The 27,019-nt window shown below is 43.1% G+C and overlaps 2 protein-coding genes across 2 annotated transcripts; both read left to right on the forward strand.

Annotated features, from left to right (window-relative positions):
* Positions 1–67: 67 nt before the first annotated feature.
* Positions 68–7,931, forward strand: DTX3L (deltex E3 ubiquitin ligase 3L). Its single transcript, XM_068195295.1, has 5 exons — positions 68–263; positions 751–974; positions 3,318–4,850; positions 5,524–5,741; positions 6,996–7,931. Exons 1-5 carry the CDS (start codon positions 89–91, stop codon positions 7,063–7,065), a joined length of 2,220 nt encoding a protein of 739 aa, XP_068051396.1. The 5' UTR covers positions 68–88; the 3' UTR covers positions 7,066–7,931.
* A 1,808-nt stretch (positions 7,932–9,739) lies between these two features.
* On the forward strand, positions 9,740–25,840 carry LOC137476880 (protein mono-ADP-ribosyltransferase PARP14-like). The gene is made up of 19 exons (XM_068195287.1): positions 9,740–9,956; positions 10,061–10,167; positions 10,254–10,287; positions 11,264–11,335; positions 12,028–12,225; positions 12,376–12,660; positions 13,495–13,731; positions 14,628–16,885; positions 17,745–17,978; positions 18,251–18,472; positions 19,467–19,548; positions 19,968–20,117; positions 20,614–20,676; positions 21,548–21,715; positions 22,587–22,805; positions 22,905–23,492; positions 23,953–24,098; positions 24,733–24,907; positions 25,122–25,840. The coding sequence occupies exons 1-19, from the start codon at positions 9,770–9,772 to the stop codon at positions 25,409–25,411; spliced, it is 5,715 nt and encodes a 1,904-aa protein (XP_068051388.1). The 5' UTR covers positions 9,740–9,769; the 3' UTR covers positions 25,412–25,840.
* The last annotated feature ends 1,179 nt before the right edge of the window (positions 25,841–27,019 follow it).

Raw genomic sequence — 27,019 nt, forward strand, 5'->3', positions numbered from 1 at the left:
TCGGCGCCGCGGGCGGAGCGGGAAGCGAAAGCGAAAGCCGAGCTGCGCAGCGGGAAGCGAAAGCGAAAGCGGGCGGCGGGGCGGGATCATGGCGGCCGCGCCGCTGCTGGTTCGGCTCAGCCCTGAGCCCACCTCCGTCGACAAGGCGATCCTCAAGCTCCAGGCATATTTCCAGTCGGGAAAGCGGTCGGGGGGCGGCGAGTGCAACGTGCGCGCGGGCCCCAAGCCCGGCACCTACTGGGTGGATTTCTTTACGGAGCAAGGTACGGGCCGGGCGCCGCGGCTCGGCCTGGCGGGACGGGGGTGGGGGCCGGCTGTGAGGGGACTGGACATGGCCGCCGGGGCACGGCTTTGAGTCTCCGGGCAGGGCGGCTCTAGGGCCGCTGGTGGCTGTCACGTTTGCAGGTAACTTTATCAGCCTTATCCATGCCTTTGTCCAAATTCAGAGGGGATCTCATTAATGCATAAAAATATCTCAAAGGCGTGCCAGACTTCTCGGTGGTAGCCAGCGACAGGACAAAGAGCAGAGGGCGTTAACTAAAGCACAAGAAATTTCACCTTAACATAAGGAAGAATTTCTCTACATCGAGGGTGGTAGAGCAATGGAACAGGCTACCCAGGAGAGTCGTGGAGTCTCCGTCTCTGGAGACATTCCAGATGACCCTGCCTTGGCCCTGGGATTATTGGGTGGGATGATCTCCAGGCGTTCCTTCCAGCCATAACAGTTCTGTGATTCTGAAATCACCACAGATAGGAGGAGTGTGGAATCCCGCACAAAACACACCTTGGAACTCGGTGCAAAATGCCTGGACATAGTCATCCTGTCGGGAGAAGGGGACCTGCGTAAGAGCCGGGTTACAGCGCAGGCATCTGCCAGCTACAGCGAGGTCTCTGCCAGCCCTTCCCTGCCCCAGCAGGAGCAGCGGGACAGCCGTGGCTATGGGGCCACAGCAAAGGAAGACCTTACCAAAAAGGTACATCAGGAAGAGCGATGTCACAACCTGCCCTGCATGTAGTTCCATGAGTTCTTTATGTTGCACTTCAATACTTCTTGCCAAAAAATGTCGTTTATGTGATCTTAGTCAATGAAATGGGGGCCAGGAGTGACGTTTGAGTGCCAGACCAGAGGTCAGTCTACACATCTTTACAGGCAGCTTGTTTTGCAGCCTGACTCTGGCAGGTGCCAACCACTATTCCCCAAAGCAGCACTCTGGCAGGTTTCAGGGGGTAGTATACACCAGGGGCTGCTCCCAAAAGGTAGAAGAATTGTATGAGACTTGGATCCTTTCCACCTACACCTCTCACCTACCCTTCCACCTTTCCACCTACTCTTTCGACATGGTTTGCATCTTGAGGCAACCCTAATTATCTTCATCTCTTCAGCATTAAAAAAGTGTGCTGTGATGTGATGTAGCACCACAAACATGATTTCAGACACTTTGAACTAAAAGTTACACAGAAAAGATCAGCTGTGTTTAGGGACATGGGATAGTGCAACATGGTGTGGATGTGGCTCTACCAAGACACTGATAACTGGCTCAGAGGGTTTAACCCTTTATTGCTTGGTAACATAGGTGTGCTTTTGAAGTATAGCATGTGCTAACGTAGTGTTTACCTGGCATCTGTACTGCAGATTTCCCTATCTTTCTGTCTGTGTGAAGTACAGAAGTGAACATGTTTGTTATTATTTTTCAGAATCCTGTTTTCTGCCCTAACTCTTGGAGTTATTAAAGCATGACTTTTGGGAAATTTTTAAAGAAAGATAATAAGTGAAAACTAAGAAGTCTAATATTTATAAGAACAATGAAATGTAACTTATAGATCAGGTTAAAACATGTTGTGTCTGTGTAACCTGGCTCTAAGGGGATAGACAGATTCTTTTGGGGATCCTTGGCAGAATAACAATGGCACTAAAATGTAGTTACAGTGATGCCTCAGGTTTTAGCTTTTATATTTTTCAGATTCTGTACTGCTTTAGTGTGTAGTTCTGAGCTTCATATTAGGGGATAGTAAGCTCTCTTCACAGAGTAGGGAGACAAAACAATTCCTTCTCCAGCTGGGGATCAAGGACAAATGATCCAAATTTCAGGCCCAAGAGCATAAACAATGATGGACTATAATTGAACAATTAACTCCAATATGCAAATTGACCAGAACTTACAAAATTGCAAGACCCTGTGACCAGTCATCCATTTCGTGACCATTTTGTGTTCACTTTGGGTGTAGCCCTGGCTGGGCCCTTGTGCTGCCCATGGTGGATCCATTGAGGCCTTCTAAGAAATCTCTGCTTTATTCTTTAACTCCGTCTAGTCTCTGTTCTAGGTCATTGCTTTCACAAGGCATCAACAATTAAAGCTTTTTGCTGTTCAGAAAGCATAGAGTTAATGGTCAGAATACCACAGGATTTCTACAAGCAGAATCAGTGTAGGACAGTTTTGTTAGTGTAGTACTGTGTTTGATAGCACAGCTTTGCTTATGGTTTCTAGTCATCTGGACCCTCTGCAAATCATGTAATATCTTAATACTTGGGTTGCTGTATTGATAGAACAGTCATAATCTAGACTTGAAAACACATAAAAGCATCTGGGTCATCTAGTCAGTCCTCAAAGGAAGCAGAGGGCAGTGGAGGTCTTCCTGGCCACCAAGGGGTCCTTATGGGTTTCACTGTCCAGCCACAGTTGTGGCCTGAATTCCCAGTTAGGAGTTGTAACTGATTGATCTTGTAGGCAGTGCCATTAAACCTGCCTGCTCTGGGATGGGGCCAACAGCTCCTGGTTGGCAGGGTATCTAGGACCTTCAAGGCCAGTAAGGAGGGCACCAGTCAGCCTGGTGCCCAGAAACCTTGAGAGTGATAGGGAGGGAAAGAAAAAAATCTGTTTGCTTTGTCTGTTTGCTTTGTCTGTTTGCTTGGTGTGCAGGACGTCTAGGGCGTGGTAATGATGGGAAAAGGGCCTAACACAGTGAGCTCAGCCACAGAGGTTGCCTGCCTTTAGTTCTGCTAACTCTGTTGTCAGAGGTTGGGAGCAGAGAGTGCTGGTCACAGTCTCAGCCTAAGTAGCAGAGTTACTGTCTTTCCTCCTGCAATGCTGGTGACATTAAGGCATTTCATTTTTGCTGCTGACTTAGAAGTAGATTGTGTTACTCACCTGTTTGTACTGTTAGTGTATGTGACATAAAAGAAATACTGTGTGCAAACTTGTGTGTAGTAATCTGGCACTACTGGGATGGACAGAGCTTCTCCTTGCTGAAAATACAGAAGTAGCAAGCAGAGAACCGTAGAGAAAACTAATATTGAGGTATTCTTGTCTTTTCTTTAGATATTTCTTACAGTATCTGCTACTTTGAATACCAGTATGTTCACTGAAGACCAAAGGGAGAAAATTACCATTATGTGTCCAAACTTAAAGAGAGAAGGAAACCCTGGCATGGATGGCTCTGAGAAATTGACAGGAGATTTTACAGATATTGAGAAAGCTTATCACTACTTTGAAGATATCCTTGCAGGCCAAGACGCAAACCATGATTTTTCACAATCTGAATGTAAGAATGGTTTGAAAGATGAAAATGGCCTGAATACTGAAGAAATGGTTGAGTTTCCAGTTGTGACAACTCTCTATGAATATTTTAGTCATACCCGCAAAGAAGAAATCAAAGAACTACACAAAAAGTTTGGAGCGCGTATAAGAATTAAAGGTCATGAGGAGGATAACACATTAATATGCATATCTTCTGATAAAAGTCCTGCATTGCTACAAGCAGCTAGTGATTCTTTTATCAGATCTTTCCAGAAAGCGACAGAAAATCTGACAGAGGAGATAGTTCCCATGACAAACAGTTACACATTAGAAGAGACAATAATGAAATTGAATGAAAGGTTTAGAAATCTTCTTGCTAAAGAGGAAGGGAATCAGTTGCTACTCCGTGGTCCAGGGCATGAGATTTTAGCTGCCCAAAAATTTCTAGCAGAGGAAGGTGAGAACAGCCAAGCTGAAAAGAATATAAAAATATCATCTGAATGGTACAAATACAGGAATGGAATTGAAGTTGATGCTTCTGTGTTTAAATTGTTGGAAACCATACTAAGCAAAGAAATTGAAAACATAAATGGCAAATTTGATACACTGGTAGAAATAAAAGAGAATTCATATGGCCAGAAAGTCATAATATTTAGGCCTAAATCCAAAACTTCTGATATGTCATCACATGCTACTGAAAGTTTCATCAATGAATTTCAGAGTGCCTCTGCAATGTTAAGAGAAAAAATCATCAGCGTGAAGCTTTCAGAAGATGATAAGAAAACTTTAAATGTTCTACTTAACGCTAAGAAATTTGAAGATCTTAATGTAAAACTTAAGAAGAATGAAGATAAGTTAATCATAAGGGGTTTACCAGACCATCTTTATGCTGCTGAAGAGTACATTGAGTCCCTTTTTAACACTGAAGGGACACAAACTAGAAATAGAGCACCACTGTCCTCTGATCTCAGCTCTCAAGAAGCTACAGGAGCATTTAAGAAGTCCAAAGTTAGGCAAAAGAATAACCTTTCTTCTGAAAGACAGACCCAGGCAAAGACAGAAGAAAAAGAAGATGATGAGTGTCCAATTTGCAGGGACACAATTGAAAATAAAGAAATACTAGAAAAGTGCAAACATGCATTTTGCAAAATTTGCATTGACAGAGCCATGACTTATAAACAAGCTTGTCCAGTTTGTAATACCGTCTGTGGAGTCCTGACAGGAAACCAACCAGAGGGAACAATGTCAGCTACAACAATCAATTTCTCTCTTCCTGGTTATCCCAGATGTGACACTATTGTAATTGAGTATGATATGAAAGGTGGTATTCAAACTGTAAGTATACTTAAATATTTCTTACAACAACAAAACCAATATGGAATATAAAATTAACTATTTTCCCATTACTTTAATGCATGTTCAGGGAAGACATTTCTTTGTTTTGTACAAATCTGCAAGTGTTTAATTCAATATTTTTGGGAGTGATTAAGTAAATACAGTAGGAATTAAATGGTCAGATGATCAGCCTCCATTTTATATGCACCAGGACAGAGGTACCTGTCTTTAATTTGTACAGTAGGAATAACTGAACTGAAATCTATGCAGTGATATCATATAAGCAAAGTTTTGCAAGTATAATGAGCATTTCTGGGGTGTTCTCTTGCTGTGGACACCAGTGGACAAATATAAATAGTAGGCTGGCTTGGTAAGAGTTTTCCAGGTATGAAATTTCCTTATGTTATGTGCTTGAATTCATGACTAGGACTGAGAATGGAGTAAATTAAAAAGTCACGGGTGCAGCGCCATGCATTTGGGAGAGAAAAGAGGGAAAACCAGATTTAAAAATAACAATGGATGCATGAGCAATGACAAGAAGGTGTGAATGAAATTTGTATGAAAGAAAGTATCTAAAGAGAAAAAATCTCGGAATCAGTTATCAGTCATGCTGTGTCCCTCTGAACGATTTATGATATACAATGTGTTTTTGTTTTGTTTTTCTATAAAACAGAGCAGCCATCCAAACCCAGGGCAGCGTTATGGGCCAGCTTACCGAAGAGCGTATTTACCTGACAATGAGGAAGGGCGAGAAATTCTGCAGCTCCTCAAAAGGGCCTTTAGACAAAAACTGATTTTCACAGTGGGGCAGTCACATACTACGGGTGAACAAAATGTTATCACATGGAATGATATTCACCACAAAACTGCCATGATGGGAGGACCTACCCAGTAAGCAGTCTTGTCTTTATGCAATACTGTTGTTACTCAGATGTGTCAGGAAGACTGCCTTGAATGTTTTCCACATTTAGAGCTTTCAGATTTTGTCACTAACAGTGATTGTGGAATGCTCAATGGATACAGATGTTAGTCAGCTTCCCCTGTTTGGACAGTTGGAACAAGGGTAAGCTTAGTGTTCCACTGCCCCTCAGACTACTCATTCACCAATGAGTTTGTAAGGCACTTAGTTAATAACTGCTTTGATTAGAACCTGCAGGATAACAAGCTCTTGATGACATCTAAGGTTGGACTCTGATCTGTGCCCCTCCTGTTACCTGCTGTTCTTTATCAGGAGGTGTTGTTCCATTATGATGCCAGTAAAGATGGCACTTGGACTTTGTAAAACATGATTTGCAATTCTGCTTAACAGAGCTAACAGCAGGAAGTGAGTTTGTAGTACAGATATGGTCATGTCCTTTTAGATGCTAGGAGCCATGAGTTGTGCAGCACTTAGTGGGTCAGAGCACAGGATACAGTGCCAGCCCCATCCTTAAAAAAGGTTACCCCATTTTGGCAATTCAAGCTGTCAGAGGATTTTCTGCATAGATGACAGCTGTATCCAGTATTTCTTGAGGACTTGCTGCCCTTAAATGAAAGGAGCAATCACCAGTGCTGAGTATGAGCTGCCTGCAGCAGAGACAAGAGGGGATCTTGGACCAGTCCTTCCAAGCTTGTTGCAGCCTCTAAGGGCCAGGTGGTGTCCTGCAAGCTCTAAAGGCTTCTGTCTAGATCCTCCTGACTGGGCTAGGATCATTAAAAGAGCAAAAAGTATCAGTTTTACTTTATCCTCTGTGCAAATTCTCTCTCTCGTGTATCACTTGCTTCGTATGCACTTCTGGTGTTGCACTACTTTCAAGTCCAGAGGTGCCAGCCATTATGTTTCTGATTTGAATGCTGACTTGGATATGCTTCAGGTCTGATTTTCTTTTTAAAATACATATACCCAAACAACCTATCATTTTGAAGGGAGACCCCAGGCAGCTTTGACAATCAAGTTCTTAGTGTCAATTTGGACAACAAAATGTAGCAGCTCCTTAAGTTTGTAGCTTTATGCTGTGTCACTTCTGTGACTGGCAATATGGGTCTGTTTTCTTTCTAGGGCAAGAACTGCATAAAATTTGTAAAGAGATTTCTAAAAAAATTTTGATGAGATAGTTCTGTAGAATTGTCGAGTTCTTCATTGCAGCAAACAATTCTTTCTCCTAGGTTTGGTTACCCGGATTCTTCTTATCTGCAGCGCGTTCGATCAGAATTGAAAGCAAAAGGAATTGAATAAGGAAATCTATCAACTCTCAAGTTAATGACTAAACATACAGCAGTTAATGTACTGTTCAAGCTGTGAGGGAAGTTACTTTGTTTAACTACCGTACTTAAATCACTTCTATTTCACAGTTAGGTAAGAAAAGTAATCTTTTCTCATCAAACAATGTATGTTCTTTTCACAAATCATTTACTTCCCTCTATATGTAGCCTTTACAGAATTTAGTTCTTGTGAGTTTGCACTTTGTATATCTTGCTTTACTAGCAAATCTGATTTGCACTTTCCCCTACAACTTTTTCAAAATTGCAAGACCTTTAGATCCTCTACTGGCTTTTATTAGAGGAAACACTTCTCTTAGCTTTGCATTATGATGACTGTCAGCATTGCTGGCATCATGTAACCCATCTAATCGAAAATTTGTGTGCAGCTATGACAGTGTTAGCTGTGATAAGGCTATGGACTTTTGCTTCTTTTCATGGTAGAAATGGCCTTAGTGATTTGGGTTTTGCATGTGAAATTAGCCATGGATCATGTACAAGTGGGTACATGGATGCTTAGCTCTGCAGAAGTGCTGAATACTGAGAGCTGTGTTGGAGTAAATGGGAAGTAAGAGTGTCATATCTAGTAGGGGGCTCCTGGTTCTGTGCCTGCCATTGTGCTTAAAATTAAATACAACTTCTAAATCAGTTTTTCAACTATAAAACTGTATTCTTTCAATTGCATCCAATATAGGTTTAAATTGTATCATAAAGATACTCTGCAGTGCCTAAATAACCTGCCAATTACCTGTGTGGTGGTATGTCACACAGACATAATTTTTAGTAAGTTGAACCATTTCTCTAAGGCTACTGAGCATAACTAATAAAGAAAATATGAAAATACTATGTGTGTTTCTTCTGTACAGGTTTTTCCTCCTTTTTGTAATACATGTAGCTGTATATATTTTTTATATTTAGGAGCTTCCCTGCAACACAATGTTTTGGGGCAGTTTGGATTCCATGCCACCCTCTTTTTAAAAATGTATTACTTTTAAAATTTATTTTAAAATTCCCACATTGTGAATAGGCAGTACAACTTTGCCACCTTGACTTTCAGGTTTAGTAGGAGTGGGCACCGTTTGGTTTCCCTGTGGGTTGGGATGTCTTTCCAGCCCTGCTTTTGTGTTACAATATTTCTTTAAATATTTTGCATTATTCCATGTCCCCCCTCCCTTTTCCGTGCAGTAAGATAGCAACACTCCAGTTGTTTCTAAGTGACTGAGCTTTTCTGCAGGTGGAACCAAGCTGTGCTTCAATCCCAGCCAGCAGCTATGTACCACACAGCCACTCGCTCGCCCCCCAACCCCGGCGGCAGAGAATTGGAAAAGTAAGCCCTGTGCATTGAAATAAGAACAATTTATTAATCAAAACAAAATGAAGCATGCCATTATTAATAATTGTAATAAGAATGGGAGAGACAGGAGGATAAAACCCACAAGAAACAAGTGATGCACAGTATGGTAGTTAGCCAGCCGCTGGCCGATGCCCAGCCCATCACTGAGTAGCAATCGTCCCCCTCAGCTGACTGCCCCCAGTCTCCCTACTGAGCGTGATGCTCTGTGGTATGGAATATCCTTTTGGCCACTTTGGGTCACCTGTCCTGGCCATGCTCCTTCCCACCTTCCTGTGCATCTGCTTGCTCGCAGAGCATGGGAAACTGAAAAGTCCTTGGGGTAAACACTCCGTAACAACTAAACCGTCAGTGTGTTGTCAACATTGTTCTCATACTAAATCCACAACACAGCCCCATACCGGCTACTAAGAAGAAAATTAAGTCTATCCTCAGATGTGAGGATCAAATCATTAAATCTCAGCTACTTTTGGTCTCTCATTTCACTTTCTGTCCCTGTAAGCCAGTTCACTGATGTCAGACCCCTATCGGGTAACTCACCATCTCCCATTTTTTATCTATGCCAAAGTTTGCAGGCTGAACTGTGCAGCAGAGTCTCCTGATGGCTGTCATGGAAAGCTCCTGAAGCCTTTATCCTTTAACCAGCTGTACAGACCTTTATTTTTTAATCATAGTTGTACAGGTTAGGATTAAATTTGGTCAATTTATAGTCACAGGAATTTTTTCAGAGTTACAGCAAGGGAGGAGAGCATGTACCTGAGCTAGTTGTGGAGAGGACAGTGCATTAGGAAACTATTTGTCCCATATTTGGCCACAAGGGTAAAATACACAGCACGAAATGGCTGAAAACAAACCTTTGCAAGAGAAAGTCCTGAGCACTCGGTTGAAAACTTCTCAGCTAGCTGAAAAGTTGGTGTGAAGTAAACACCCATTGCAACCTTCCACGGTTGTGGAAGCATCTCTGGCAAAGAGTGATGAAAGTGGTAATTTTACTTTGCATCATGACTTCATTTGAAAGGGTAAGTCAGGGAGAGCAAGTGTTAGCCAGTGGTTAGCCACTGTAAGTTCAGAGGCTGAAAACCCTGTGACCCTTGGTTCTCGTACGGCTCTGTGGAGGCACAAGGGGCTGTGCAGCCCGGGCGCGCTCCGAGGGCGGTGAGAGGCCTGTCCGGCCCCGTGAGGAGGCGCGGCGGGGCCCAGGACCCCCGGCCGTCCCGATGGGCCCGGAGGCGGAGGCCTGCTCCCGGCACGGGGCGGAGCCCCAGGCAGCTCGGGTTCCGCGGCCGAGAAGCGAAAGCGAAAGCGGCGGGAGCGGAGCCGTCGGGCGGCCATGGAGGGGCAGCGGCCGTGCGCCTTCCCGCTGCTGGTGCGGGGGGACTGGGGCCCCGCCGAGCCGCCGCCCGCGCTCAGGAAGAAGCTGCTCTGCTACTTCCAGAGCCAGAAGCGCTCGGGCGGCGGCGAGTGCGAGCTGCGAGCCGGGACCGGGCACATCCTCGTCTGCTTCGCCCGCCCCGAGGGTGAGCGGCCGGGCGGGGGCGGGAGGGGCTGATGGCGGTGCCCCGCGGCTCAGACGGGCGGGGGGCGGCCGCATCCCCCTGACCGGTGCCTGCTCTGTTGGCAGTGAGGGAGCGGGTGCTGAGCCGGCCGGTCCACGAGCTCGTGTGGGGGTCCGGACAGCGGCTGTCGCTGCAGGTCGCCGCGCTGCCCGCGGACGGCGGCCCCGCGCAGGTGAGGCGGGCGCGGTGAGGCGGGCGCGGGTCCGGGCGGCCGGGGGAGACGCCGCGGGTGACCGCTCTCCTCTCGTTCCCTTGCAGGAGGCGGGACCGGCCGGCGGGACCCAGGCGCCAGGTAGGAGCTGCGGCAGGAGCGGCGGGGGGCTCCGGGGCTGGCGAGGCACTGGCCCGGGGAGCCCTGCGGGGGAGCTGGGATGGGGAAGCAGGCGGAGCCGCTTGCTTGGCCGGGCCGGCCGAACGGCGCTGTAGCGCTTTGATTCTTCGCCCCAGCGCTCCCCTTCACTTCCCGAATCCCAAACACTATGGAATTCCTAAGGTGCAGCCCCCGAGCCACATCCCAGGCACCGGACAGACCGACCGCGCTATCACGGCTAATATAGGCACACATACACATAAACTGCACAATCAGTACACCCACTCAATACACATCTGGCTAATGCACACACTTAGGACTAATCAATACACACACATGGCCAATACATAGCTAAGCAATGTGTGACTATCAGTACACACAGAAGTAATCCGTATACACAGGGCTAATACACACACAGCTCGCTGAGCTCTGCTTTCAAAGTACCTGCTTGTGCATAGCGGGGTGATGGCACAGGCTGGAAGAGCAGTTTGGTCAGTCTTACCATTGTCCTTTGTTTTCTAATGTAGCTGCATTTCCTCTTGTTCTAAACTAGGAAGCTGAGCAGTCATGCTGGGTCAAACGCATCCTGACAGAGGCTCTTCCAGGGGTCTCAGTTTTCAAAGGCACTTCCCTCCCGAGGGCTGATGTCCTCAGCACTTCTTATGCTCTGTGCAGCTTTTTGTGTGAGGAAAATGCTGTAGGGCATGGCAGGACCTGCTCATGGTCATTCGTGCAGCATGACTGTGTGCTGACATTATGCCCGAGGCTTCTTGAGCTCAGAGTCTTTCTGTAACCAGTTCAACATATGGTTTAAAAAGAGGAATCTGGAAGGCTGTGATTCTGACAGTGTCAAATCAAACTTAATTCAAGCTCTATTAGCTCCTGGGTGTACATTACTGTGTCCATTTTCTTCTTGGAAGTACCCAGCAACTGAGAAACCATTGTCATTTATCTCTAGTTAATGAACCCCAGGTGTCTCTTCCCACCTGCCAGAATAAGAAAACTCCTGTGTGTACTCAGCAGAAGACAGGTAAGTGTGTCACTTATCTAGTGGTGACCACTGTATTCTTGCTTCATTGGTTTTCTGGACCTTTCTGCTGCAGCAGTGCCCTGGTCACCCTCGTGGCTCGTGTTGTTTGTCTAATGTAGTGTAGGAATTGTGATCCCAGGCTAAAAGAAAGAAATGTATTTTTTCCTTTCTGTGAGTTCCTTTAGAGCCCCCACTTCACTGGCCACCTCAGACAGGTCAGTTCCTTAGGGGACAGCAGTGGATGCTGGCCTTTTTTCTGGCTAAGTCTGTCCCTACTCAGACCTTCCCAGCTGCTGGCAGCCTTGCTGGGGCAGCCCTGTGCCGGAATATCAGGAGCTGTGTACCCCAGGTACACCTGAGCAACCGTGGCAGCCAGCATGTATAGACCCCAGGTGACCCACAGCTATGTCTGAACTGTGTGGTTCCCCTCATTGTGTGTTTGTGAAGAAGATTTTGTATTTTCTGCTGCCCTTGCCTGGTGATGAACTGAAGCATTTCCTCCCTGCGTGTTGATACGGCAATTCCCGCTAGTGATCTGCTTAACTTTTTTGGGATTCTTACCCTGTTCTTTTCCCCTACCCTAAGTGTGATCTGAACAAAAAGTGGCATGAAAGCTTGGAAGATGGGAACCTTGTTTTTTTTTTTCCTTAACTTTTGCCTAAGGCAAAAAAGTATGTGATCTTTTATTTCAGAATCATGTGAGAAATTGGAAGCAGAGAAACCAACCCCTAGGAATTCTGCTGTAGTAGTAACTACTGCATTTGGGGAGGAAATAGAAGATGAGATTCTGGAAGTGTACTTTGAAAATAAAAGGAAGTCTGGTGGGGGGCACATTGAGTCCTATGTCAAAAAGGATGACCAAGTGATCATCACCTTTCAGAATGAGCAAGGTATGTTATGGATGTTACACTGCTTTTAAAAATAGGCCTTTGCTGGTGCAGGATCTCTCTGTGGGCATTGCTCAAAGCAGAAATGGTATATTATTGCTATTGTTTAACATGCTACTCTACTGTGACATCTCTGTTTTTCTGTGGGACTAGATGCCCAAGAAGTTCTGCAAAGAAAGCATCACTTGAGCAAAATTGATCTGGTTGTGAAGCCATGGCAAGTGGAAACTTCCCAGGAGTCATGCCAAGTGGAGAACTCTGAAGGATCCCTGCTTCCCGCCGCAGTTGTGCTGGAAAATGTGAAGGACACAGTCAAAGATTGCATGTTAATTATGCTGGTAGAGAATGTCAGTGGCTTGTCAGAGGAGGATGGTGACTTCAGTGTGGAAATGATACCTGAGTTATCTGCTGCTGTAGTTACTTTTACTGGAAATAGTGGTAAGGAGTCAGAGTTGAAGCTCTTTTCATTAGCTACATGTTTGCATGTGTGTGTGTGTGAGTGAGATTAAGCTGGAAGTGTTACCTTTCATATTTTTAAAGTTTGATCTGATATTGTGTCCTTTTAAAGGAGGATTTATTTTTCTAAAGTTAATGCCATAACCTTGTGTGAGGTATAGAGGCCAGTGCAAGTCAGAAAGAGAGCTAGCTCTGGTTTGGATAGTAAACACAACAGGTAGGACTAAAACCAAACTATAACTTAAAAGAAGCAATGAAGGATGTACTTGGTCTGAGAACAGAAAGATGGTAAAAGCTGTCCTTCAGAGAACGTGTAGGTTTTTCTGCCTTAGAAATTATTTGTCTCTCAAGTCATGCTCCAGTCCTACATTTTTTCATGTAGCCTTTAGGAAATAAGTAGACCTTTAAGAAACGTAACTCTTTTTCTGTGACAGATGGAAAAGTGATTTGACTGTCTTTTATTGTGAGGGTAAAAGGGGGAAATAGCCAAAATGAGAATGTATTTATCATAAAATGGAGAGAATTTGAACTGTTGACTTGTGTCTTACTAGTTGTGTACAAAGCCATAGCCCAGAAATGAACCTGATATTGTTTTCTGCTGGAGTTAAAGAAACCCAGTGATAGTCAGTAGGAAAACTAGTGGCAAATTCTGGCTGCGGTCATTGTAGTCAACAATTGTGATCAACCATGAGGGGAATACTAAGTGACAGGTACTGAATATGTGGAAAGAAGTAGCTTTATGGGCAGCTCTGCTAATGTCATGGTAGAAAAACAATCTCTGAGTTTGATCTTTTTTCTTCTCCTTTCTCTTTCTAGATGCAGAGGAATTTGCTAAAAAGCTGAATGAAAACCACAGAGCTAGAAAACAAAACATTACTGCATGGTGCCTTGAGCAAACAAAAAGTGTTAGGGCTGAAAATATACCACCCAACACCCCCAGTCACTATATAACTGTCTACTTTGAAAATGAGAAGTACGGCGGTGCGCAGACAGTGGATGTTCAACAGCTGCCTGATGAAGATGCAGCTATTATTACCTTTGGTGACCATAAAGGTAATGCAGAAATGCAGAGCCCTTATTTCTTTGAGAACCTCTAATTTAAAGACCAAAATGTGGATTTTCTAGAGAAAAGCCTCCTTTGCCCTTGTAAAACGGCAGACGTGGTGCTTTGCCACAGGTCTCATGCAAACTGGAGTGCAAGCTTCAGTTTTGGACCAGCTGGGCATAAAGCAAAGAACTTTTTCATTTTCTGGACAGTTTATTTCACCCAGACCTTGATCCTTACAGAGTTCAGGTTGCAGTTTGAGTTCCATGGAGAGTGCACAGCCCCATGGGCACAGGGGACTTCCCCCCACCTGCTGTCTTGGCCACCAGCTGCCCATGGCAACATGCCCAGTCTGGCTCATCTCAGGACAATTTCTTGGGCAGCTTTTTGGCTGGAGAGCAGGTACTATGTGTTGTCCACTCAGTGGCAGAAAGATGAGTGACTGTGAAAAGTGTAGGACAAGGAAGAAGCTGGAGGCATTGCAGTGAAGGGGAGAATTGAAGAGGAGTTGAAGGAAGGAGATGGTCTTTTGGGAAAACAGAGGAGCTGTGGTTTGAATTGCTGAGTAATAGCCCAGACAGCTATGGAGCTGGGCACTTCAAGTACAGCATAGAAGAGAAGTGGGGGCAGAGATTATGCACGCCTCCTCCCAGAGGTGTGGATGCTGTTGTGCTTGACTGTCTCTCTTCAACATTTAATATGAATAATTCTTCAAAAATCTGGAATTATTTCTCTTTGGGTAGTGGAGGAAATGAATCTAAAATGTTCTTAAAAATAACAAACATTATTATATAGAAAATATAGTTTAAAAGCCCCCAAGCAATGAAAAAAACCCAAAAGAAAAGAGAAGATCTTAAGTGCTGACATTAATAACTTCACGGGGTTGTTTGTTTGTTTGTTTTAGATGTAAAAAATATCCTGGCAAAGAAGCATTCACTCAACAAAACACCAATCTTTGTCTATCCTTACTACACCTCACTGGAAACAGCTCTGTATGGAAAGGAAGGGCCGCAGATAAAGAAGCCAGATCCAATTACATTGCCTCTGGATCCCTATATCTGGAATTATTTGCAAGGAAATAGTAGCTTAATTGAGGCAATAGATCATGAAATGGCAAAGTGTAATTGTGTGCCAGTGTGGCCTGGCACCCTCTGTGCAGATCCAAAAGTTACTTTGCATCCTTCAGCTATTTTTTCTGAGCGGAAGAGATCAGTATCTCGATTGGCTAAGGCATGGAAAGAAGAAGTTTCCACAGCATTTTCACACACCATATCAAAATATGAAGCAATTCAATGTCAAGTAAGCACAGAGGTGTGGGAAGCCATTAGGAACAGCTTTCCCCGTGATGAAGTTCTGATGATCCCAAATATTTCCAAGGATTTACATGTTCTAGTAGGTGAAAAAAAAGTTGTGAAGAAGGTTGAACAAGAACTGAAGCTTCTGATTGAAAAGGCCACCAGAGAAATTGAAAGAGAAAAACAAAGAACTGAACTGAAAGTCAAGACAGTGAGTCCAGGGGAATATGGAATTTTACAGATTACCGGTCTTGAAGAAAAATTTCGTACAGAGTTCCCAGACCTGCAAATAACTTATGATAATTTGCAGAAGAGCGTTAACCTATCTGGAGTGCCTGAGGAAGTTTACAAAGTAAAAGGAGAAATACTTGATCATATACACAAAATGGCAAAGAAAACAATTAACGTCCACCCTTACATTTTTCAGTTTTTAGAGCATACTGATAATGAAACCCTGTCACATAGCCTGTTTATATCAAAACAAATCAATGTCTTTTATGAGCTTGGTGCGGGAGAGATCATCCTGAAAGGGAATGTTTCTGAAGATCTGCTAAAAGCAGAGGAAGAAATAAAGAAAGAACTGGACTACAAAAGTATTACTTTGGAGGATGAGTCAGTCCTCCAGAAGGAGGAATGGCAGATGCTAGCCAAAGAAAACTGCTCTAATGGAGCTGTAGCAGTCACTCAGGCAGAGACTCAGATCATGATTGCTGGTCTTTCTGAAGCTGTAGCAAAAGCCTTTGAGGAACTTTCCAACTTTATAGATGAAAACACACAGGTGCAAAAGGTCATTGAAGGAAAGCCAATGGCAGTCATAAAGTTTTTTAAGAAAGAGAAGGTCGGTGATTGGGCTGACTTACCAAAAAAAGGTGTGAAAGTTGACTTTAGCACACAGAAAAACTGTGAAGTCATAACGTTGAGTGGGCCGAAGACAAAAGTGCTGGAGGGAGTTAGCTTAGTTGAGCGAATTCTATCTGGCCTGCATTTTAAGCGTGTGGTAATTGACTTGCCAGGAGCCAAGGCATATATAAAAGAGCAAGCACACCTTTTCGCCCCCCATATAAAAGAAGTGTTCAAGTGTTTAGTCCTACTGGAAGAGCAGCCAGAAGAGCAGCTGACAGAACAGAAACAACACAGTAACAGAGGCAAGCTCTATATGCAGGTGACCATGGGTGAAACCGTAATTGCGCTTTATAAAGCTGACTTGTGCACTCACCCTGTTGATGTTGTGGTGAATGCATCTAATGAAGACCTAAACCACATTGGTGGCCTGGCTGATGCACTGTCAAGAGCAGCTGGGCCAGCACTGCAGGAGGAGTGTGATGAGCTGGTGAGGAAGCTCGGGACTTTGCAGCCTGGTGACGCAGTGATCACGCGCGCCGGGAAACTGCCCTGCAAGAACGTCATTCACGCTGTCGGGCCCAGGTGGAGCGAGGAGAAAGCAGCAGTGTGTGTGAACTTGTTGAGGAAGACAGTGAAAAAATGTTTACAGCTAGCTGAAACACACAAGCATTGTTCCATAGCTCTCCCTGCTATAAGTGGAGGGATTTTTGGCTTCCCAATGGAACTGTGTACTTACTCGATTGTATCCTCCATCAAGGAGACCTTGGAAGAATCCAAGGGAAACAGCACTTTGAAGGAGGTTCATCTTGTGGGTTTTGCAGAGGATAACATTCGGGCTTTCAGCAAGGCATTTAGAGAAGTGTTTTCAGAGTCTTCAGCTTCCTACAGGTCACTGCATCCTGTCAGTACAGTTCCTCAACCTAGGCAGAGGAGAACTTCTAAGCGTATTAAGAACTTCCCCTTCATAAAAACTCAGGAAGGCCTTAACATCGTGCTGCAAACAGGAAGCATTGAAGATGCTGCAGTAAGTGTTCTAAATTATCTCCTTTTGAAATAAAATTGGGTTCTTTTGTGTCTTTTTTTAAAACTAACAAACACAAAACCAGTGTCATTGGTGAACACTGGCATGAAACATGCAGTTGGTATTGCACTTCCTGTGGAGAACCAGTGATTTTGATAATTGATTTGTGGTTGCCTCCTGCACTGAATTTCTGTTAGCTGGCTGATAGATACTGTACTGGGATTGCCAGTACTGGAAGCAGCTCTGTCCAGGACCCTTCTGCAAAACCTCTGAGGAGTGGATGCCTCCCACAGCTTGTGCATGCTGTTCCTCCAGTTGGCCAGGGCAGAATATATGTTAAAATGTGTATGAGGCCCTTCCTGAGGAGCTAAATATAGGGTTTTATGCAATGTTCAGTGCCCTTTGTATTTCTCTCATTCATAAGTTACTGCTTTTCTCACTTCTTTCTCCTTAGATTAATTACACCAAGTATTGTTTGTCTTCAGCATCTGCTTGTCCCCCTAAACCAGCCATGCACGGGAGGCCCTGCCTACCTCAGTGAACTCACATTTTGGTTTGTTTGAGAAAAAACTTGCACAAACGCTTTTCAGATGGAGGTAGAATGAATAAACAAGGAATGCAGAATTGTCACTCCCATTAGGCTGAATTTAATTTAATGGTTTACTCAATTTTGTGTTTCTTTGGGCAGGTTCATGATATTAGAATTGAACATAATTTCTGGTTTATTCCAAAATTTTGTTCTCTCTGGTTGTTGTTCCAAAAATTTACCTTGTAGACCATCAGGCAGGCTGTATTTGGTTATCCAATGCAAAATTTATATTTGATACTTAAAAGGTAGAGTTTTTGCTTGTGTGTTTTTCAGACATCCATTGTTGTCGTCAGTGTTGGCAAAGATCTCCAGCTTAACAAAGGGCCACTTGGTAAAGCTTTGCTAAGCAAGGCAGGGCCAATGCTTCAGACAGGCTTGAACAAAGAAGGTGGAGGAAGAATACCTGAGGAAGGATCTGTGTTGAAAACTGAAGGTTACAATCTGGCTTGCAGTGTTGTGCTTCATGCTGTGGTACCTATGTGGTCCCAGAAAAGCACACCTTCAAAGGTAAAAGGGTCTTTATTTGCCTGAATTTTTCTGGGATTTATAGTGTGTTTAATGCCACTTTTCCTCTGAAATGGGAGACAGTGTCATAGAAGATGAGAGAGTTTGACCCATTCTTTTTTAACTGTGGGCTGATCCCTCATTGACTAAGAAATTCCTTGTGTATGGAATTAATTGTATTTTAATACCAAGAGACATCTGAAAGGGAGAGTGTTACATTACACATACTGGGAAAAAATACCTCCAGTAACTGAAAAAATAATTGTGTTTTACAGGTCTTGGGTGACATAATCACAAAATGCCTGGAGATTGCTGAAGAACTGTCTTTGAAATCAATCACTTTTCCAGCAATTGGGACAGGGAATTTAGAATTCCCAAGATCTGTTGTTGCTAAATTATTGTTTGACAAAGTGTTTGAATTCAGTAGTGAAAAAAGAGTAAATTTTCTTGAAGAAGTTCATTTCCTGTTGCACACAAAAGACACAGCTAATATTCAGGTGAGTTACTGTGGTTTCCTCTCTCTATTATGGGATGTCTGAGTCTGTCTCATGATACTTGGCTATCTGATGATATTCAAAGAATCTGCAAGGTGCTTGTTCTTATACTAAAGGAAAAGTTTGCTGACAGTCTCTCTCATCTGTACTGAAGGTTGTCTTTTTAGTTCTACCTCCCATGGTCACCAACGTATCAAGTACAGTCCTGCTCCCTTCCTATCCTTTTCTGTTTCCTGAGAATAGTACATACAAAAGTGTAATTAATCTTTATCTCATGGACTCACCTGATTCTTCAGTCTGTAGGTCAGACAAGTTTGCTGTAGCTACTGCTTCAGTGCCTGCACTCTTGGCAAACAGGTGTGCTTTTAATGGAGTGCTGGTGTCTTTTTAGGAGGAATCTTTGTGTTAGGATTGATGTGCTGGTAAACTTCTCCAGTAGAAACATAAATGTATTCTCCATCACCCTCTCTTCAGTGTCCATTAGCATAAATTTTCTATATCCACACTCAAGTTACTCATTTCACACCGAAAGAGAGCAGTCACGCCACTGTGAATTGATGCCCAGGTAAGTGTTCCTACATCTCTTGCCTTCTGTACTTTGTGCAAGAGCTGATACTTTTTGAAAGGCTAAACTTGAAGGCTTCTGCATCAAAGCCTGAGCTATTGTGCATAGAGCAGGGTGGCATTCCCTGCAAGAGCTGAGCTAGCGTGAGCTACTCACTCACTGTAAGGATGCCTTCTGCTGCTGTACCCCTGTGGAATGGTAAAAGCCACCCATGTGGCTTTTTGTGAATTTGTGATTCTGTGTGTTGCTCACACCGAGCAGCCTTGCTCTCTGAGAACAACATCTGTCAGGGCTTGCCATCAGTATTGTGGCAGATGATGTGAAGCAATTTGCATTTAGTTCTTTCTAAATGTTTTTTAGCTTCGCTCTTCAAACCTTTATTTCTACTGTGTGAAGACTTCTACAGGGGTTGATTGTAGTTTCATTCTCTAGGAATTTTCAGATGAACTTGAAAAAAGATCTGTAGCTGTGAAAGGGCAGAAGCCTGCTCCAAATGACGCTAGCCCAAGCACAGGTAAGGTTTATTCACAGAAGCTGTGTGCCTACTGATTTGTTTTTTCCAAGTATTCCAGGGAATGCATTCATTATGGATATTTAAGTACTTGCTTGGTGAGCTTGTCATTCCCAAAGTCTGAGTGGCTGCTGTAAAGGCCGTATTTTCAGGCTGAGTGTCTGTTATGTCTGAAATAGTGTAAGAGATGGTAAAATGTCATCAAGTAGTGTCTGCATAACAGGTGTGCAGCAAAACACATGTTCCCTGCCCTCCTGCCATGATGGGAATGGGTGCAGGTTGAGTACAGACTCGCGTGAGAAAGAATGATTTTCAGTTAGCATGGCAGGCAGTCCTTTCCACAGGCTGAGTCTGTAGCCAAACTGTGGTCTCTGTACCCAATCCCTCCTTTCTGCTCAGGGTCTGTATTTCTTTCTCTGCAGCTTTTTCTGCTATCCCTTCAACCTCAGCACACAATGTGCCTGAAATGACAATTGGCTCCATCGTGTTCCGGGTGGCAGAAGGTGATATTACCAAGGAGGAGGGAGATGCCATTGTAAACATAACAAACCAAACCTTCAACCTCAAAACAGGTATTTTAATTGATACTATGTGTGAAAAAAGTGTGTGTGCTTGGAAGGGCTGGGAAAGAAGAGCAGCAAGTATTTTTCTTCGATGCTTTAAGCCCTTTTATTTGTTTCACAGTGTATTTGCTGTTTTGCTTCTTGGGGTACAAAAGTTCAATTAGGAAGTGTCTGAACTTTATTCACTTATTTGTCTATGGTACAGGACAGCATGTTTAAGACTCCCTTGCAGAAAGGGAAACTAATAATCTTTTTATAGAGCACCTCTCAGACTAAAGGAGGAGACAAATGTCAGTGAGGTTTTGACCTTAGTGAAATTTGTTAGTAACTCAAAACATCAATTTGAATTGAAAAGGCATATAAGGCTAAAATTTTGGATGCAGTCTTTATAATCTGTAATATTATCAGAATTGAGATGATTTAGATGTGATGAGGCATACAGTTCTGCCTCAGATGGGACTCTAACAACAGTAACAGTGGATCCATGTTGCTCTTCTCATTTAAGGTGTCTCCAGAGCAATTCTGAATGGTGCTGGAAAAGCAGTTGAAGATGAATGTGGTGTACTAGGTATGGTATAACATTCCTGACCTTTCCAAAGGTGTTACTCTAACTACTGTAGTTCCATCTGTATTACACACTGTGTTACAGCAACTAGTTTTTAATCAGTTAATGTGATATTTGTAAAACATCTAATGAGGAAGAAAAAGAAAAATCTTCAGGAAGAGACAGCTTCTAAGCGTACATAAAGATCCAAATCTATTGTTATTGTTATCCTCTTATTCCAATAAAGATTTCCTTGATAAGAAAAGAGTCAACATCAAACAGAGCCATGAGCAAGGGGTGATGCTAGCAAAAATGTTAATAGAGAAACCATTTGTAGGCCAAATACAGCTGTTGGACAGCAACTGTAATGAAAGAGGAGTAAAGATGGATGAGTATGTGGTTTAAAACAGCAGAAAATAGGGGAAGTGGAAAATATGCAGGTGTGGAGGTCACCTTGGAAGACCAACCAAAGGAAAATAATTATGTGAAAGAGATCCAAGGTAAACAAGCTGTTCTTGCACAGGCCAAGAGGGTATTTGGGCTAAGTGGCCTGCAGGTAGAGGGCATATTTGTGTGTGTGTGTGTGTGTGTTTGTGTGTGTGTGTGTGTAGACAGAGTGCCAGTCTTCATTAAGTTCTCCAAGTTTACTGAGCAAACCTGATAAATAAAGGCACACACTAAATTTATTTGCCAAAGGAGGCAAATATTTTACAAAAATAAACCAAGTTTTTATGCCTTGGAAGAGAAAATCAGTGAAGGGGTTGCTCACTTTATGGAAGGAGACACAAAGCTTATCCTGGTGCATATTTCTCACCATTTCTTATTTCCTAATGAGGACTAGTGCACATCTATATTGGGGATAATTGTTGATTATTTTCTCCTACTTATGTTTCAGCCCAGCAGACTGACAAGAACTATATCATCACCCAGGCAGGAAACCTGCCATGCAAAAAAATAATGCATTTTGTTTACCAAAATGATATCAGGTCCCTGGTTTCCCAAGTGCTCCAGGAGTGTGAACTGCAGCAGTACACCTCTGTTGCCTTCCCAGCAATTGGAACAGGTCTGTGTCTCCCTTTTCTGAAAAGGGTTCAGTGCATGTGATTCTGCTGATCTCACGGCTCAAGTGATGAGTTTGATTTATCTGGAGAGGTTGTTATTTGGTGAAAATATATTTGGAAATATGCAGTCTTTAAAAATAATATTAGAGGCTTATGAAAGCTAGAAAGCTTCACTCCTTACAGTGATCTAGTAAATCAAGAGCATGAGTTTTCTAAAGCCAGCACTTCCTTGCTAACAGGGATTCAAAGGTATGTCTGTGCTTGCTGAAGAACCTGCAGCCTGGTATATGTGGGCAGCTCATCAGAGAGTAGCCAGGGAGGTACTTCTCCATTGCTGAAATCAGTAGGTGATGTAACTCTGGCCACCAGCTGCACAAGTAGGATTGATACAAGTGGAGCACAAGCCTGTCAAAAAGCCCAGATTGTCCCTTTTTCTTCTGTAGTTTGGTAGAAATCCCTGGAGCTGGAGAATCCAGAGCTGCACCCCACATGCACATGGGAACCTCTTGCATTAATAAAACTAGGCTTGCATTTTGAGCAAGGAATGGACTACTGGGCCACTGAGCAGCAGGCCTCTGGCCTGTTACTTACCCAAGCATTTCATCTACATCAAAACCTGATTGATTGCCAAGCCACCAAAAGGAAACTTCCGTTTTTCCCTTACTGGAAAGGTGGTCCCCAACTTTCTTTTCCTGATACATAGAAACCTTTCTAATTGCCAGCCTGACATTATTCTCAACCTGTTTATGGTGTGGGTATATTCAAACCAGGTGATGGTGTGGGTATATTCAAACCTGTTCTTTTAAAGATGTTTTAATAATCTGTAACAGTTATTAACACTTTCCAGAGCAAAATATCTGCATCTTTTTTCAGGAGAGGCACGCCGCAATCCAGCTGAGATAGCTGACAACATGATAGATGCAGTAACTGACTTTGCAAAAAGGAATTCTTCTACATCTGTGAAAACTATTAAAGTTGTCATCTTTCAGCCACATCTGATGAGTGTGTTCCAAGCAAGCATGCAGAAAAGAGACAAGTCTACTGCAGCACGAATCAAATCGTTTGTTTCCAAGGCATGTCACGTGGGTAAATGTAAGTAGATGTCACTTAAGTACAGGCTATAGATCAATCTGTTTAGCACCACCTAAAAAAGATTAATATTAATGATGATATTTATGTATTTCAATGTAGCACTCTGGAGCTCTGAGAAACATTCCCCAAAGGAAAAAACCAAAGTGGTTTTGGAAAAGAAAATCGACCTGGCTGTTGTGCAGATTTGTGGTGAAAATAAAAAAGAAGTGGAAGAAGCTGAAAAGTGGCTGAGAAGTGCAATTTCAAGAGAACAATCTCAAGCAGAAATTGTAGATGAGACTATCTCTCATTTCGATGAAGAAGAGAATGAAGAACTGGATGACCTAGAAAAGAAATTAAAAATTTGTCTTAAGTTGAAGAGTACCCGTATTGAAATTTCAGGGGTTGCAAAAGATGTCTGCCTGGCTTCTTTAGCTGTTCATAAAATGATCCTCAGGGTAAAAGCTGCTAAAGAGACCCAGGCAAAACTTTTACAAAATTCAATTGAATGGAAATATTTTGAAAAGGATTCTTATGTACCCTTCAACAGTCTCACAAATGTGGAGTTGGAAAATGCTTACATGGGAAAGCAGAAAACTGTTGAAGTCACCATTGGTGAGCATATATACACAGTGGATATGGAACATAAGACTGCTGTGGATGCCCAAGGAAGACAGATATCTGTTAGACGAGTTGACAAATCTGAAGGTAAGTAAAAGCATCTTGACATACTGATGTTCCCATGTGACAACCTGCTTGCACCCTGTAAGAGAAAGGAGAAGGGAATGATGAGAATATTTAAAATACATATTAGGAACTTTGTGCAGGTGCTTTTCTGGATAATGTGGAAAGGAACCAAATTGGGAAATAAAAGAACTTTGCAGCTATTTAAAATACTTTGAAAAGAGAGTAATGCGTTCTGATGCTCTTAACAGGCTTACTAGCAATAATGTTCTTGTAGCAATTGTCATGCTAGATCTCAGCTCACTTCTGTTCTTGAGCCGTACCCTCTTCCATTTACTGCTGGTGCTTTACAATACAGGGAGATCCTTCTTTCCCAGTCATCCATAAGCAGGATGTGTGGACTTCTAGAAGGATTTGTAGCAGGTCAGGTTTCATTTTAGGCAGGGGATTTGGGTGAATATGATTGATCGTGTTTCTTCTGCAGATCAAAAGTCAACAGTGCCCCCTCCAACGTGGGACCCTATGGAAAATGAGCAACTCAAAATAGTGGAACTAAAACCAGACTCAAGAGAGTATAAATATGTGCAAGAAAAGTTTCTGCAGACCTGTCAGTTATACAAAATTGAAAAGGTAAAAGCAAGTCATCATTTCTGAGCATAAATAACTTAATGGCAAGTGATGAAGGATACTGATAACAGAAAAATAAATTCCCCTGGGATTTCTAAAGTTGGGACAAGTCTTTCTGGCTGTCATTAACTTTATTCAGCTTTAATCAGTTTATTGTTGCAGTAGAGGTATTTGGAGCAGCTCTTAAGCAGTCACTTCTTCAGCTCCAGGGGACAGTGCTCTTCCTTGGAATGGTTTTTGCTGTAGCAGAGCACATGTTTTGCCCATATGCCACGTGTGTTGTGCATATGGGCAAAACATCATAACCTGGTTGCTTGCCAAGCCAGCAAAAGGATGTGCACATGCCATGCACATATGCCATGTGTGCTGTACAGACCCAGCAGGCATCTACAGCCTGGAAACCTGTGAAAAGCTCCTGCATTGTTTCCCAGGAAGTGTTTGTCTCATGGTTTGGGCTGGGTTCTGCTTTCTGCCATGCCAAAGTTTGGAAGGATTAGACTCATTTATTTAATCATTTGATGTATGTGTATTGGATCTAGGAAGGGAATCTTGGAAGCCAATTGAATGATTGATAGGCTAATTTTTTTCATGACAGCAACCTTCTTTCTTTCTTTCTTTCTTTCTTTCAACTTCACAGATTGAAAGGATACAGAACCTATATTTCTGGAAAAGCTACCAAATAAAAAAGTGTGAAATAGATAAAAAAAATGGCGACAGAAATAACGAGAGGCTTCTGTTTCATGGGACGAGTCAGGAGTCATTAACCCTTATTAACAAACATGGATTTAACCGGAGCTATGCTGGAATGAACGGTAATGTAACTTTCAAAACAACTCTTGTTTTCCCTTATAGGCCTAGGACTGATTTGTCATGCCATGTATACTCCTACCTTGGACACAAAATTATTTATTTTGTCGTATCTCCCTATTGCAAATAAAAAGCAGAGTTGTCCAGAGACTCTGAAGGCGGCAGATAAGGAATTGCTGCTACTGAAACACTCACAAACCTTTGCTTTTCTGACTACAGCTGCAAACTTTGGAAATGGAACATACTTTGCTGTTAATGCCTCCTATTCTGCCAATGACATCTACTCTAAACCGGATGTGAATGGGAGGAAGTACATGTACTTGGCCCGAGTCCTCGTTGGAGAATATTCTCTGGGGAAAAAAGGATCAATTACTCCAGCACGAAAAAATGTTAGCAACTCTGTAGACCTGTATGATAGTTCAACTGATAACGTGAGCCAGCCATCCATGTTCATAATTTTTAATGACATTCAAGCTTACCCAGAATACCTTATTACTTTTACTAAGTAAGTATTTTGATTGCAGCCACAACTGCATGTCTTTCAGCCTTTATGTAGGATAGAAACATCTGTAACAAAACACTCAACAAAAATAATAAAAGAGTTGTGTCAAATTAAATTCTGACTTGATTTAAGCAATCTCTGGCAATTTCTGATCCCCCTGAAGCTTGTTGACACTTGGAGCAGCTGAATGTGTTAAGACTCGAGCACAATATTGTACTGCAATCCTCTTTTAGATTACATAGTGAGCCTTTGTACTTTGTACTTTGTATCAGCCACACAGCCTTAGGGCCTTCCTAATTGCAGGTGGGGAATGGGAAGGGATAATGCAGCCACGGACTGTTCAGTGTTGCATTTCTGATGCCTTCTTACACTCTGTGACAATCTCATAACTGGTTATGTTAGAGCAGTTTTCAATAAAGGAACTAGTTGTACTAAACAGCTTGTGTTTGTCTAAACTTCTTTGAACATTTAGCATTGGTTTTTAACCAGTGAACTTCAATGAACTTGACATTACAGATATGGAATGACTTGTTTTTAATTCAATAACCCTGATGCTTTGCAGCACCCCCAACTTTGAAAAGCCCTTGGCTCCTCTGAATGTATTGGGTTTGACTTACTTGGTTGTATGATTAAGAAAAAAACCATCTTCCAGTGCTTTCTTTACATAGTTAGGTTACTGTTACAGTTTTACTGTGGGTTGGTGTGTCCCTATGAGCAATAAGTACTGTAGGGTGACTGTGGCCAAGGGACACCTTTTCTAGGGAAGGTGGTGTGAAATTACATGAATATGCAAGTGTCTCAGGAGAGCCATAAACCTCAGGCTGTGCATTTGTACACCCATAACTCCTTCTGTGACTGCACTGGCATTGCTCCTTCTGGACTTTTTTGCTTTTTACTATGTAAAAAACCATTTTCGGTGGTTAGGAAAGTTCCGTTTTCTAACCACTGAAAATTGCTGACTGTTGAGATCAAGTGTGTTGAAATCAATTTAACCTAGAGCTGGAGATCAAGGAATTGGCACGGGGGCCAAAAGCTTTAAGCTTTTCTTGTACAGTGAATAAACTTATTAAATCCTTGTCACAGATACCTGTGGCTAGTGGTTCATCAGCATGGCAGGAGCCAGAGGAGATGGCTCCAGGTGCTTCATTGCTGCTGATGGGTCACTGGTACCAGTCTGACCATTCCCTCCAGGAGCCAGAACTGCATCAGGTCTCAGCTTCCCCAGAGCCACAAGAGGACACCAAGGTGTTTTTTCACCAGTGCTTGCATTACAGGTGCCTAAGGCATGAAGCCTGGAGCAGAAACCTGGCATCATGGGCTTTGTGCAGGTCATGAGTGACAGATGCTGCTTTTCTAAATGGGTTTTTTCTAACAGGCAAAGGCCAGAGGCAGGAGTGTACAAAGGGACCAAGAATTATTGAATAGCCTGAATTGGAAGGGACCCACAAGGATCATCAAGTTCTAGATCCTGGCCCTGCACAGGACATCCCCCAGAGTCACATCATGTGCCTGAGAGTATTGTCCAAATCCTTTTTGAATGCTGTCAGGCTTGGTGCTATCACCACTTCCCTGGGGAGCCTGTTCCAGTGCACAACCACCCTCTGAGTGAAGAACT

The sequence above is a fragment of the Anomalospiza imberbis genome, chromosome 7, assembly GCF_031753505.1.
Source record: "Anomalospiza imberbis isolate Cuckoo-Finch-1a 21T00152 chromosome 7, ASM3175350v1, whole genome shotgun sequence".
NCBI lineage: Eukaryota > Metazoa > Chordata > Aves > Passeriformes > Viduidae > Anomalospiza > Anomalospiza imberbis.

Bases quoted from the DNA above. Each gene is read 5' to 3' on its own strand.
- DTX3L (XM_068195295.1), top strand. From the start codon at position 89: ATGGCGGCCGCGCCGCTGCTGGTTCGGCTCAGCCCTGAGCCCACCTCC. The intron at 4,851-5,523 runs GTAAGTATACTT...TCTATAAAACAG, and splicing joins TGAAAGGTGGTATTCAAACT to AGCAGCCATCCAAACCCAGG. The intron at 5,742-6,995 runs GTAAGCAGTCTT...TCTTTCTCCTAG, and splicing joins ATGATGGGAGGACCTACCCA to GTTTGGTTACCCGGATTCTT.
- LOC137476880 (XM_068195287.1), top strand. From the start codon at position 9,770: ATGGAGGGGCAGCGGCCGTGCGCCTTCCCGCTGCTGGTGCGGGGGGAC. The intron at 20,677-21,547 runs GTATGGTATAAC...CTTATGTTTCAG, and splicing joins AGATGAATGTGGTGTACTAG to CCCAGCAGACTGACAAGAAC. The intron at 24,908-25,121 runs GTAATGTAACTT...TTCTGACTACAG, and splicing joins GAGCTATGCTGGAATGAACG to CTGCAAACTTTGGAAATGGA.